General features: G+C 46.6%; 1 protein-coding gene across 1 annotated transcript in view; it reads left to right on the top strand.

The window, feature by feature from the left end:
• LOC120062377 (dedicator of cytokinesis protein 2-like) overlaps nt 1-14,456 on the top strand; it is a 169,297-nt gene that overhangs the window by 67,423 nt on the left and 87,418 nt on the right. Inside the window, exon 24 of the mRNA XM_039012306.1 lies at nt 3,101-3,207. Within this exon, the coding sequence (XP_038868234.1) occupies nt 3,101-3,207 (107 nt within the window). The remainder of the gene's footprint in view (nt 1-3,100; nt 3,208-14,456) is intronic.

Raw genomic sequence — 14,456 nt, 5'->3', positions numbered from 1 at the left:
CAGATCCCAATACACACACCAACAGATCCCCAAACACACACCAACAGATCCCAATACACACACCAACAGATCCCAAAACACACACCAACAGATCCCAGTACACACACCACCAGATCCCAATACACACACCAACATATCCCAATACACACACACCAACATAGACCAACAGATCCCAATACACACACCACCAGATCCCAATACACACACCACCAGATCCCAAATACACACACCACCAGATCCCAATACACACACCAACAGATCCCAATACACACACCACCAGATCCCAATACACACATCAATAGATCCCAGTACACAGACCAACAGATCCCAGTACACACACCACCAGATCCCAATACACACACCAACAGATCCCAATACACACACCAACAGATCTCAATACACACAACAGATACCAATACACACACCACCATATCCTAATACACACACCAACAGATCCCAGTACACAGCCCAACAGATCCCAATACACACACCACCAGATCCCAATACACACACCAACAGATCCCAATACACACACACACACACCAACAGATCCCAATACACACACCACCAGATCCCAATACACACACCAACAGATCCCAATACACAGACCAACAGATCCCAATACACACACCACCCAATCCTAATACACACACCAACAGATCCCAGTACACAGACCAACAGATCCCAATACACACACCACCAGATCCCAATACACACACCAACAGATCCCTATACACACACACCACCAGATCCCAATACACACACCACCAGATCCCAATACACACACCAACATATCCCAATACACACACAACCAGATCCCAATACACACACCAACAGATCCCAATACACACACCAACAGATCCCAATACACACACCAACAGATCCCCAAACACACACCAACAGATCCCAATACACACACCAACAGATCCCAAAACACACACCAACAGATCCCAGTACACACACCACCAGATCCCAATACACACACCAACATATCCCAATACACACACACCAACATAGACCAACAGATCCCAATACACACACCACCAGATCCCAATACACACACCACCAGATCCCAAATACACACACCACCAGATCCCAATACACACATCAATAGATCCCAGTACACAGACCAACAGATCCCAGTACACACACCACCAGATCCCAATACACACACCAACAGATCCCAATACACACACCAACAGATCTCAATACACACAACAGATACCAATACACACACCACCATATCCTAATACACACACCAACAGATCCCAGTACACAGCCCAACAGATCCCAATACACACACCACCAGATCCCAATACACACACCAACAGATCCCAATACACACACACACACACCAACAGATCCCAATACACACACCACCAGATCCCAATACACACACCAACAGATCCCAATACACAGACCAACAGATCCCAATACACACACCACCCAATCCTAATACACACACCAACAGATCCCAGTACACAGACCAACAGATCCCAATACACACACCACCAGATCCCAATACACACACCAACAGATCCCTATACACACACACCACCAGATCCCAATACACACACCACCAGATCCCAATACACACACCACCAGATCCCAATACACACACACCAACAGATCCCAATACACACACCACCAGATCCCAATATACACACCAACAGATCCCAGTACACAGACCAACAGATCCCAATACACACACCACCAGATCCTAATACACACACCAACAGATCCCAGTACACTGACCAACAGATCCCAATACACACACCAACAGATCCCAATACACACACCAACAGATGCCAACAGACACAATAACATCCACATCTGGATGTGTTCAATCATAGTTGATATGTAGTCTACTGGTGCAGACACAGTGAGTGAGTGAGTGAGTGAGGAGATGACGAGAAACATCTGTTATGAGGGTGCCCATGTTGATATGTCAACCCTGTGTTGCAGTACGCTGGGCCATTATGGGAGCGCCAATTAACACAAACAACCAGCAGGCCTGCTCCAAGTAGGGATGGAACGTGGGACGCTGTAAGACAGACCGACAGCTGTATATAATACAATAACATGACGTTTCAGTTTTTAATTACTCTCAGATAATTACAGAGCCTGATTAGCATGCGAGGCACCACGGGAATGTTCTTTCTACTGTCCAGAAAACTGATTTATTATTCCATTTGTGTTGTTCATCTGCCTAATGGAGGTGCTATATCAGCCACATGCACACCTCCGGCTGAGGGACGAGGAATGTGGAATGGCAGCCCCCATGCTCAATCTCCCTACGAAGCGACCAAGGCTTTGTAACCGGCTCGTTTAATTATTATTTGATTGGATTACGGGCTGAGGGTGACACCAACTGGTGTCTTCATTAGTGTCCGTCGTTAGTTTGGCTCATCTGTTTTCATGAGGCCTAGCTAGGCGGTGTCCCTAATGGCACCCTACTCCCAGTATACCCTGGTCAAAAGTAGTGCACTATATAGGGGATATGGTGCCGTTGGGGAAGCAGCTCCAGTCTCTGTGCTGTCTAGCTGTATCTGTGTCTCTTTCCTCCTGAGTCTCCTCAGGTCAGGCAGAATGGCATTTAGTGTTTGGTTTTGAATGAGGCATGTAATTTCATCCGCTGTGGTAATGGTGTAATGCTATTCATATATGCTGCGGTAGCGTTCGCCTCGCACCTGAGCTTAGAAGACTTCCTGATTGAATAAAAGCGCATAGAAAACAAGAAAATACTTCCACTCTACATGAAATGAACCATGTGCTATTTACAACTGAATTGAAAGTATTTTATTAAAACTGTAGCTCCCCTCTCTCCATTTCCTTGCATCTCTTTCCGTCCGTCTCTCTCCGTACCCTATCAGACTCTCCATTCAAAGGGCTTTACTGGCATGGGAAACACATGTTAATATGGTTTACATCTCTCTCTCTCTCTCTCTCTCTCTTCGTCTCCCTCTACCCTCTCTCTACACCCCCTTCCTCTTCCTCCCTCTCTCCCTCTTCCTCCCTCTCTCCCTCTCTCCCTCTCTCCCTCTCTCCCTCTTCCTCCCTCTCTCCCTCTCTCCCTCTCTCCCTCTCTCCCTCTCTCCAGTCGGTTGCTGTATGACTTCTACACCTGTATCCCTCCTGACAAGCTGCAGAAACACAAGGTGGCCTCCATGACAGAGATTGTCAGCAGCAAACTCTTCCAGAAGCAGGGTAAGACAGACTGACCAATCAGGTCCCTCCATGCTAGGCAACTGAGCAATGACTGACCTTCATGTTGACTACCATATGAGCAGCCAACCAATCACATGCCTTATCTAGGAAGAGATGTCAACGTTAGGCCTGTTTGGTTCAGATCAGATATATGGGTTCTCTTAAGTACCCTACATCACCATTCAAACACACTACGCCCCCACTTCACTCCCTCTCCTTTCCTCCACTCAGATCTTATTACGAGGGCCTAATTGGCCAGTAGTGATGTGATAAGTGGCCAATCCTCTCCCTTAGTAGCCCCCCCCCCTCAGTCTGAATGATGGAGACCTCTGGTGCTACTGTTCTCTAATTGGCTCCTGATAAGTGGTCCGTTACCGAACCATCTCCACGGAGACAGACACGTCTGACATTTTGGCATCGTTGTCACAGCACCCCGCTCCACTGTTTGTTTTTAAACTAATATCGGAATGAATATGTTAAAGAGAGAGAGAGAGAGAGAGCGAGAGAGAGAGAGAGAGAGAGAGAGAGAGAGAGAGAGAGAGAGAGAGAGAGAGAGAGAGAGAGAGAGAGAGAGAGAGAGAGAGAGAGAGAGAGCCCAGCAGCAGAAGAGGCTCGTTGGCAGATAGACAGACAGCTACCCCCCTCCCCTTCGTCCCGTATCACCCCCATCCTCTCTCCTCCCTGTTCACCGCTCCCTGGCCCGTCTTTGTCTCCGGGTGCCAGATGTTGTTGTGTCTGGGATGTGTGTGTGTGTGTTATTTAGCTGGTTTGCGGTTGATGATTATCGATGTTGTTTTTGGTCGATATTGCCGTGGGTGAGTCATCAGTCAGCCATGCCCGGTAGCTGCCTGGTATAGTTGGGGACGGGGACTGGGACGGGGGACGGGGGGGTAGAGTTGCGGGGAGCTCGACATCGCGGAGTGGCATGGCCTGGACGCTCCTCCCATATTGATCACGTTGGCGGTGATTGATTCCCCCAGGGGCTCCGAGCGCACTGCGGCCAATGGCCAACTGTCACTGTGCCCAGAGTCACTCTGCATTAACACAGAGAGGGAAGAGAGAGGGAAGAGAGAGGGGAGAGGGAGGGGAGAGAGAGGGGAGAGAGGGGAGAGAGAGGGGAGAGAGAGGGGAGAGAGAGGGACGGAGTGAGGAAAGAGTAATGTCATGGGAGAGATGGGAGGAAATTGTTGATGGAGAGAGAGAGAGAGAGAGAGAGAGAGAGAGAGAGAGAGAGAGAGAGAGAGAGAGAGAGCGAGAGAGAGAGATTGACCTCTGCGTTTGTTAGCTGGATGGACGCACGCAAAGTTCATGTAGCTCATCAGCGAACCTCTGTCTCCCTCCGAGCCTGTCACTGGTCAGTTGTGACATTCATGAATCACCCTGTGTGACGATTCCTAACACAATTCATCTTTTTTTAATTATTTTTTTATTTCACATTTATTTCACCAGGTAGGCAAGTTGAGAACAATTGCGACCTGGCCAAGATAAAGCAAAACAGTTCGACACATACAACAACACAGAGTTACACATGGAGTAAAACAAACATACAGTCAATAATACAGTAGAAAAATAAGTCTATATACAATGTGAGCAAGTGAGGTGAGATAAGGGAGGTGAAGGCAAAAAAATAAAAAATAAAAAATACAATTAAAATAAGGCCATGGTGGCGAAGTAAATACAATATAGCAAGTAAAACACTGGAATGGTTGATTTGCAGTGGAAGAATGTGCAAAGTAGAGATAGAAATAATGGGGTGCAAAGGAGCTAAATAAATAAATAAATAAATACAGTAGGGAAAGAGGTAGTTGTTTGGGCTAAATTATAGATGGGCTATGTACAGGTGCAGTAATCTGTGAGCTGCTCTGACAGCTGGTGCTTAAAGCTAGTGAGGGAGATTCCAGTTTCAGGGATTTTTGTAGTTCGTTCCAGTCATTGGCAGCAGAGAACTGGAAGGAGAGGCGGCCAAAGGAAGAATTGGGTTTGGGGGTGACCAGAGAGATATACCTGCTGGAGCGCGTGCTACAGGTGGGTGTTGCTATGGTGACCAGCGAGCTGAGATAAGTGGGGACTTTACCTAGCAGGGTCTTGTAGATGACCTGGAGCCAGTGGGTTTGGCGACGAGTATGAAGCGAGGGCCAGCCAACGAGAGCGTACAGGTCGCAGTGGTGGGTAGTATATGGGGCTCTGGTGACAAAACGGATGGCACTGTGATAGACTGCATCCAATTTATTGAGTAGGGTATTGGAGGCTATTTTCTAAATGACATCACCGAAGTCGAGGATTGGTAGTAAGGTCAGTTTTACAAGGGTATGTTTGGCAGCATGAGTGAAGGATGCTTTGTTGCGGAATAAGAAGCCAACTCTAGATTTAACTTTGGATTGGAGATGTTTGATGTGAGTCTGGAAGGAGAGTTTACAGTCTAACCAGACACCTAGGTATTTGTAGTTGTCCACATATTCTAAGTCAGAGCCGTCCAGAGTAGTGATGTTAGACAGGCGGGCAGGTGCAGGCAGCGATCGGTTGAAGAGCATGCATTTAGTTTTACTTGTATTTAAGAGCAATTGGAGGCCACGGAAGGAGAGTTGTATAACATTGAAGCTCGCCTGGAGGGTTGTTAACACAGTGTCCAAAGAAGGGCCAGATGTATACAGAATGGTGTCGTCTGCGTAGAGGTGGATCAGAGACTCACCAGCAGCAAGAGCGACATCATTGATGTCGGTCCAAGAATTGAACCCTGTGGCACCCCCATAGAGACTGCCAGAGGCCCGGACAACAGACCCTCCGATTTGACACACTGAACTCTATCAGAGAAGTAGTTGGTGAACCAGGCGAGGCAATCATTTGAGAAACCAAGGCTGTCGAGGCTGCCGGTGAGGATGTGGTGATTGACAGAGTCGAAAGCCTTGGCCAGGTCAATGAATACGGCTGCACAGTATTGTTTCTTATCGATGGCGGTTAAGATATCGTTTAGGACCTTGAGCGTGGCTGAGGTGCACCCATGACCAGCTCTGAAACCAGATTGCATAGCGGAGAAGGTACGGTGGGATTCGAAATGGTCGGTAATCTGTTTGTTGACTTGGCTTTCGAAGACCTTAGAAAGGCAGGGTAGGATAGAGATAGGTCTGTAGCAGTTTGGGTCAAGAGTGTCCCCCCCTTTGAAGAGGAGGATGACCGCAGCTGCTTTCCAATCTTTGGGAATATCAGACAACACGAAAGAGAGGTTGAACAGGCTAGTAATAGGGGTGGCAACAATTTCAGCAGATCATTTTAGAAAGAAAGGGTCCAGATTATCTAGCCCGGCTGATTTGTAAGGGTCCAGATTTTGCAGCTCTTTCAGAACATCAGCTGACTGGATTTGGGAGAAGGAGAAATGGGGAAGGCTTGGGTGAGTAGCTGTGGGGGGTGCAGTGCTGTTGACCGGGGTAGGGGTAGCCAGGTGGAAAGCATGGCCAGCCATAGAAAAATGCTTATTGAAATTCTCAATTATAGTGGATTTATCGGTGGTGACAGTGTTTCCTATCTTCAGTGCAGTGGGCAGCTGGGAGGAGATGTTCTTATTCTCCATGGACTTTACAGTGTCCCAGAACTTTTTTGAGTTTGTGTTGCAGGAAGCAAATTTCTGCTTGAAAAAGCTAGCCTTGGCTTTTCTAACTGCCTGTGTATATTGGTTTCTAGCTTCCCTGAAAAGTTGCATATCACGGGGGCTGTTCGATGCTAATGCAGAACGCCATAGGATGTTTTTGTGTTGGTTAAGGGCAGTCAGGTCTGGAGAGAACCAAGGGCTATATCTGTTCCTGGTTCTAAATTTCTTGAATGCTTATTTAAGATGGTGAGGAAGGCGTTTAAAAAAAATAACCAGGCATCCTCTACTGACGGGATGAGATCAATATCCTTCCAGGATACCCGGGCCAGGCCGATTAGAAAGGCCTGCTCGCTGAAGTGTTTCAGGGAGCGTTTGACAGTGATGAGTGGAGGTCGTTTGACCGCTGACCCATTACGGATGCAGGCAATGAGGCAGTGATCGCTGAGATCTTGGTTGAAAACAGCAGAGGTGTATTTAGAGGGCAAGTTGGTTAGGATGATATCTATGAGGGTGCCCGTGTTTACGGCTTTGGGGTTGTACCTGGTAGGTTCATTGATCATTTGTGTGAGATTGAGGGCATCAAGCTTAGATTGTAGGATGGCTGGGGTGTTAAGCATGTTCCAGTTTAGGTCGCCTAGCAGTACGAGCTCTGAAGATAGATGGGGGGCAATCAGTTCACATATTGTGTCCAGAGCACAGCTGGGGGCAGAGGGTGGTCTATAGCAGGCGGCAACGGTGAGAGACTTGTTTTTAGAGAGGTGGATTTTTAAAAGTAGAAGTTCAAATTGTTTGGGCACTGACCTGGATAGTAGGACAGAACTCTGCAGGCTATTGTCACGTTCCTGACCTGTTTTCCTTTGTCTTGTATTTATTTTAGCTGGTCAATGGCGTGAGTTGGGTGGTTTTGTCTATGGTTGATTTTCTATGTTGGGATTTTTGTGTTCGGCCTGGTATGATTCTCAATCAGAGGCAGCTGTCAATCGTTGTCCCTGATTGAGAATCATACTTAGGCAGCCTGGGTTTCACGTGTGTTTTTGTGGGTGTTTGTTCCTGTGTCAGTGTTTGTGCCACACAGGACTGTTTCGGTTTTGTCACGTTTGTTGGTTGTTTTGTATTTTGAAGTGTTTTGTTGACTTTCATTAAATAATGAACACTAACCACTCTGCGTTTTGGTCCTCTCCTTCTGTCAGCGAGGACAGCCGTTACAGCTATCTTTTCAGTAGATTGCAACACCGCCCCCTTTGGCCGTTCTATCTTGTCTGAAAATGTTGTAGTTAGGGATGAAATTGTCAGAATTTTTGGTGGTCTTCCTAAACCAGGATTCAGACACGGCTAGAACATCCGGGTTGGCAGAGTGTGCTAAAGCAGTGAATAAAACAAACTTAGGGAGGAGGCTTCTATTGTTAACATGCATGAAACCAAGGCTATTACGGTTACAGAAGTCATCAAAAGAGAGCGCTTGGGGAATAGGAGTGGAAATAGGCACTGCAGGGCCTGGATTTACCTCTACATCACCAGAGGAACAGAGGAGGAGTAGGATAAGGGTACGGCTAAAAGCTATGAGAATTGGTCATCTAGAACGTCTAGAACAGAGAGTAAAAGGACATTTCTGGGGGCGATAAAATAGCTTCAAGGAATAATGTACAGACAAAGGTATGATGGGTGTGAATACAGTGGAGGTAAACCTAGGTATTGAGTGATGATGAGAGAGATATTGTCTCTAGAAACATCATTGAAACCAGGTGATGTCATCGCATGTGTGGGTGGTGGAACTGAATGGTTGGATAAGGTATAGTGAGCAGGGCTAGAGGCTCTACAGTGAAATAAGCCAATAAACACTAACCAGAACAGCAATGGACAAGGCATATTGACATTAAGGAGAGGCATGCTTAGTCGAGTGATCATAAGGGTCCAGTGAGTAGAGGTTGGTTGGGGTCACGGCGATTCAGACAGCTAGCCGGGCCATCGGTAGCAAGCTAGCATAGGATGGAGGTCTGTTTTTAGCCAACTCGTGCGTTTACGTCGGTAGATTAGTGGGGTTCCGTGTGGTAGAGGGGATCAATCCAATTGGCAAAATAGATATAGTTATAGTGACCGAAGAACAATTGTCCGATAGACTTATTCAGATAGCAGCCAATAAGACAGCTAACGATTAGCGGGCCGCAGATGGGCATTCAGGTAACGTCGCGACGGAGGTGCCAGTTGGATAACTCCCTCGGGCAGATAACGTCGGTAGTCCAGTCGTGAAGGCCCGGTGGGGCTCCGCATTGGCAGTAAAACGGGTCCGGATAGGTGATTGTAGCCCAGGAGTGGCTGATGGAACTCTTCAGCTGGCTAGCTCCGGAATAATTGATGTTTGCTCCGGGATCAACGTAAGCCAATAGTCACACGGGTAGCAGCTAGCTAGCTGCGAAATCCAGGTGTAAATGTCCAGAGCTTGCGGTTGAACTCCGGGGATATGGAGAAAAATAGGTCCGGTATGTTCTGGTCTGAGTCACGTTGTACAAAAGTGGCGATAGATTTTCTAGCTAAAGGAATAGCTGAAGACCACAAACAGTGGTTAGTTGAAATACTAATGTTAGCCAGTAAACTGGCTAGCTTCTGGGTAGCTTCTGGATTAGCTTCTGGTTAGCTTCTGGTTAGCTTCTGGCTAGCTTCTGGTTAGCTTCTGGTTAGCTTCTGGCTAGCTTCTATTGTGGATTTTCAGATTTGATGTAAATAATATATATATTTTTTTATTTGGTGAGGCGGGTTGCAGGAAAGTGTTTTGAAGTTGAGTTTTTGGAGAAGAAAATATATAAAAGATATGCGAAGAAAGGTGTAAATATATATATATATACGGGACACGACAAGATGAGGACAAAGGGCGTCTGACTGCTGTGCCATCTTGGAGTGACTGCCTTGCTTATCCATTTATTTATTCATTCATACCATCTCAACCCTGAGCCGCTAAATAAGGGCTGACTATCATTTTAATTGAGATGTATTTGGCCTTGGGTTGAAGATGTGAGCCTGTTTGTGGGAGAGCGTTTAGGCCAGTCAAGTATGCAGGAGGGGAGTACATTTTATACCAGCTAATGGGTTCTGGTCTGATATCACTGCCTCCCAATACATAGTGAATCTACATGTCTGCCTCCCAATACATAGTAAATCTACCTGTCTGCCTCCCAATACATAGTAAATCTACCTGTCTGCCTCCCAATACATAGTAAATCTACCTGTCTGCCTCCCAATACATAGTGAATCTAGCTGTCTGCCTCCCAATACATAGTAAATCTACCTGTCTGACTCCCAATACATAGTGAATCTAGCTGTCTGCCTCCCAATACATAGTAAATCTACCTGTCTGACTCCCAATACATAGTGAATCTAGCTATCTGCCTCCCAATACATAGTGAATCTACCTGTCTGCCTCCCAATACATAGTAAATCTACCTGTCTGCCTCCCAAAACATAGTGAATCTACCTGTCTGCTTCCCAATACATAGCAAATCTACCTGTCTGCCTCCCAAAACATAGTGAATCTACCTGTCTGCTTCCCAATACATAGTAAATCTACCTGTCTGCCTCCCAATACCTGTTGAATCTACCTGTCTGCCTCCCATCACTATGGGGAAACACTGAGTGACAAGGGAGAGTTGTAAGTGTGTGTGTGTTTGTGTGCCGGGGGGGGGGGGGGGGGGGGGGTTTATGTGTGTGTCTGTTATTTGTGTGTGTATGTGTGTGTGTGATTTGACAGTGTGTGTGTGTGTGTGTGTGTGTGTGTGTGTGTGTGTGTGTGTGTGTGTGTGTGTGTGTGTGTGTGTGTGTGTGTGTGTGTGTGTGTGTGTGTGTGTGTGTGTGTGTGTGTGTGTGTGTGTGTGTGTGTGTGTGTGTTTCTAGGGCTGGTTGTCTCTGTCCAAGGGTTTATGACACTAGGTTGCATCCATGGACCATGTGTAACATTTGAACGGATTGGATTTTTCCCTCTAGATTAATTTGACTTACGCTCCATGGATTAAGGAGCCTGGCAGGCACAGACTGTACAAACACATGCGCACGCACACACACACGCACGTCTCTGTCACAATGGCTAATCTGTTTCTGGTTGCCCAGAAACATTTATGAGAAGCAATAATGGCTCAATTTACACAAATTATTCTTCTGTCCGACAATCAGTGTGAGAGGTTGAACACATCAAAACCGGATGGGATGGTAAAAGAGAGGGACCATACTGGATGGGATGGTAGAAGAAAGGAACCATACTGGATGGGATGGTAGAAGAAAGGCACCATACTGGATGGGATGGTAGAAGAAAGGAACCATACTGGATGGGATGGTAGAAGAAAGGAACCATACTGGATGGGATGGTAGAAGAAAGGCACCATACTGGATGGGATGGTAGAAGAAAGGAACCATACTGGATGGGATGGTAGAAGAAAGGAACCATACTGTATGGGATGGTAGAAGAAAGGAACCATACTGGATGGGATGGTAGAAGAAAGGCACCATACTGGATGGGATGGTAGAAGAAAGGAACCATACTGGATGGGATGTTAGAAGAAAGGAACCATACTGGATGGGATGGTAGAAGAAAGGAACCATACTGGATGGGATGGTAGAAGAAAGGAACCATACTGGATGGGATGGTAGAAGAAAGGAACCATACTGGATGGGATGGTAGAAGAAAGGAACCATACTGGATGGGATGGTAGAAGAAAGGCACCATACTGGATGGGATGGTAGAAGAAAGGAACCATACTGGATGGGATGGTAGAAGAAAGGCACCATACTGGATGGGATGGTAGAAGAAAGGCACCATACTGGATGAATTGGTAGAAGAAAGGAACCATACTGGATGGGATGTTAGAAGAAATGAACCATACTGTATGGGATGGTAGAAGAAAGGAACCATACTGGATGGGATGGTAGAAGAAAGGCACCATACTGGATGGGATGGTAGAAGAAATGAACCATACTGGATGGGATGGTAGAAGAAAGGCACCATACTGGATGGGATGGTAGAAGAAAGGCACCATACTGGATGGGATGGTAGAAGAAAGGCACCATACTGGATGGGATCGTAGAAGAAAGGCACCATACTGGAGTGGATGGTAGACGAAAGGAACCATACTGGATGGGATGGTAGAGGAAAGACACCATACTGGATGGGAGGGTAGAAGAAAGGCACCATACTGGATGGGATGGTAGATGAAAGGGACCATACTGGATGGGATGGTAGAAGAAAGGCACCATACTGGATGGGATGGTAGAAGAAAGGAACCATACTGGATGGGAGGGTAGAAGAAATGAACCATAATGGATGGGATGGTAGAAGAAAGGCACCATACTGGATGGGATGGTAGAAGAAAGGCACCATACTGGATGGGATGGTAGAAGAAAGGAACCATACTGGATGGGATGATAGAAGAAAGGCACCATACTGGATGGGATGGTAGAAGAAAGGCACCATACTGGATGGGATGGTAGAAGAAAGGAACCATACTGGATGGGATGGTAGAAGAAAGGCACCATACTGGATGGGATGGTAGATGAAAGGAACCATACTGGATGGGATGGTAGAAGAAAGGAACCATACTGGATGGGATGGTAGAAGAAAGGAACCATACTGGATGGGATGGTAGAAGAAAGGAACAATACTGGATGGGATGGTAGAAGAAAGACACCATACTGGATGGGATGGTAGAAGAAAGGAACCATACTGGATGGGATGGTAGAAGAAAGACACCATACTGGATGGGATGGTAGAAGAAAGGAACCATACTGGATGGGATGGTAGAAGAAAGGAACCATACTGGATGGGAGGGTAGAAGAAAGGCACCATACTGGATGGGATGGTAGATGAAAGGAACCATACTGGATGGGATGGTAGAAGAAAGGCACCATACTGGATGGGATGGTAGAAGAAAGGCACCATACTGGATGGGATGGTAGATGAAAGGAACCATACTGGATGGGATGGTAGAAGAAAGGCACCATACTGGATGGGAGGGTAGAAGAAAGGCACCATACTGGATGGGATGGTAGATGAAAGGGACCATACTGGATGGGATGGTAAAAGAAAGGAACCATACTGGATGGGATGGTAGAAGAAAGGAACCATACTGGATGGGAGGGTAGAAGAAAGGCACCATAAAGGATGGGATGGTAGAAGAAAGGCACCATACTGGATGGGATGGTAGAAGAAAGGCACCATACTGGATGGGATGGTAGAAGAAAGGAACCATACTGGATGGGATGGTAGAAGAAAGGCACCATACTGGATGGGATGATAGAAGAAAGGCACCATACTGGATGGGATGGTAGAAGAAAGGCACCATACTGGATGGGATGGTAGAAGAAAGGAACCATACTGGATGGGATGATAGTAGAAAGGCACCATACTGGATGGGATGGTAGAAGAAAGGCACCATACTGGATGGGATGGTAGAAGAAAGGAACCATACTGGATGGGATGGTAGAAGAAAGGCACCATACTGGATGGGATGGTAGAAGAAAGGAACCATACTGGATGGGATGGTAGAAGAAAGGAACCATACTGGATGGGATGGTAGAAGAAAGGAACCATACTGGATGGGATGGTAGAAGAAATGAACCATACTGGATGGGATGATAGAAGAAAGGAACCATACTGAATGGGATGGTAGAAGAAAGGAACCATACTGGATGGGATGGTAGAAGAAATGAACCATACTGGATGGGATGGTAGAAGAAAGGAACCATACTGGATGGGATGGTAGAAGAAATGAACCATACTGGATGGGATGGTAGAAGAAAGGCACCATACTGGATGGGATGGTAGAAGAAAGGAACCATACTGGATGGGATGGTAGAAGAAAGGAACCATACTGGATGGGATGGTAGAAGAAATGAACCATACTGGATGGGATGATAGAAGAAAGGAACCATACTGGATGGGATGGTAGAAGAAATGAACCATACTGGATGGGATGGTAGAAGAAAGGAACCATACTGGATGGGATGGTATAAGAAATGAACCATACTGGATGGGATGGTAGAAGAAAGGCACCATACTGGATGTGATGGTAGAAGAAAGGCACCATACTGGATGGGATGGTAGAAGAAAGGCACCATACTGGATGGGATGGTAGAAGAAAGGCACCATACTGGATGGGATGGTAGAAGAAAGGAACCATACTGGATGGGATGGTAGAAGAAAGGAACCATACTGGATGGGATGGTAGAAGAAAGGCACCATACTGGATGGGATGGTAGAAGAAAGGCACCATATTGGATGGGATGGTAGAAGAAAGGAACCATACTGGATGGGATGGTAGAAGAAAGGAACCATACTGGATGGGTGGGTAGAAGAAAGGGGCCATACCGGATGGGATGGTAGAAGAAAGGAACCATACTGGATGGGATGGTAGAAGAAAGGAACCATACTGGATGGGTGGGTAGAAGAAAGGCACCATACTGGATGGGATGGTAGAAGAAAGGAACCATACTGGATGGGATGGTAGAAGAAAGGGACCATACTGGATGGGATGGTAGAAGAAAGGAACCATACTGGATGGGATGGTAGAAGAAAGGAACCATACTGGATGGGTGGGTAGAAGAAAGGCACCATAATGGATGGGATGGTAGAAGAAAGGCACCATACTGGATGGGATGGTAGAAGAAAAGCACCATACTGGATGGGATG

The sequence above is a fragment of the Salvelinus namaycush genome, chromosome 17 (genome assembly GCF_016432855.1).
Source record: "Salvelinus namaycush isolate Seneca chromosome 17, SaNama_1.0, whole genome shotgun sequence".
NCBI lineage: Eukaryota > Metazoa > Chordata > Actinopteri > Salmoniformes > Salmonidae > Salvelinus > Salvelinus namaycush.
This window is presented reverse-complemented; position numbering and strand designations above follow the sequence as displayed.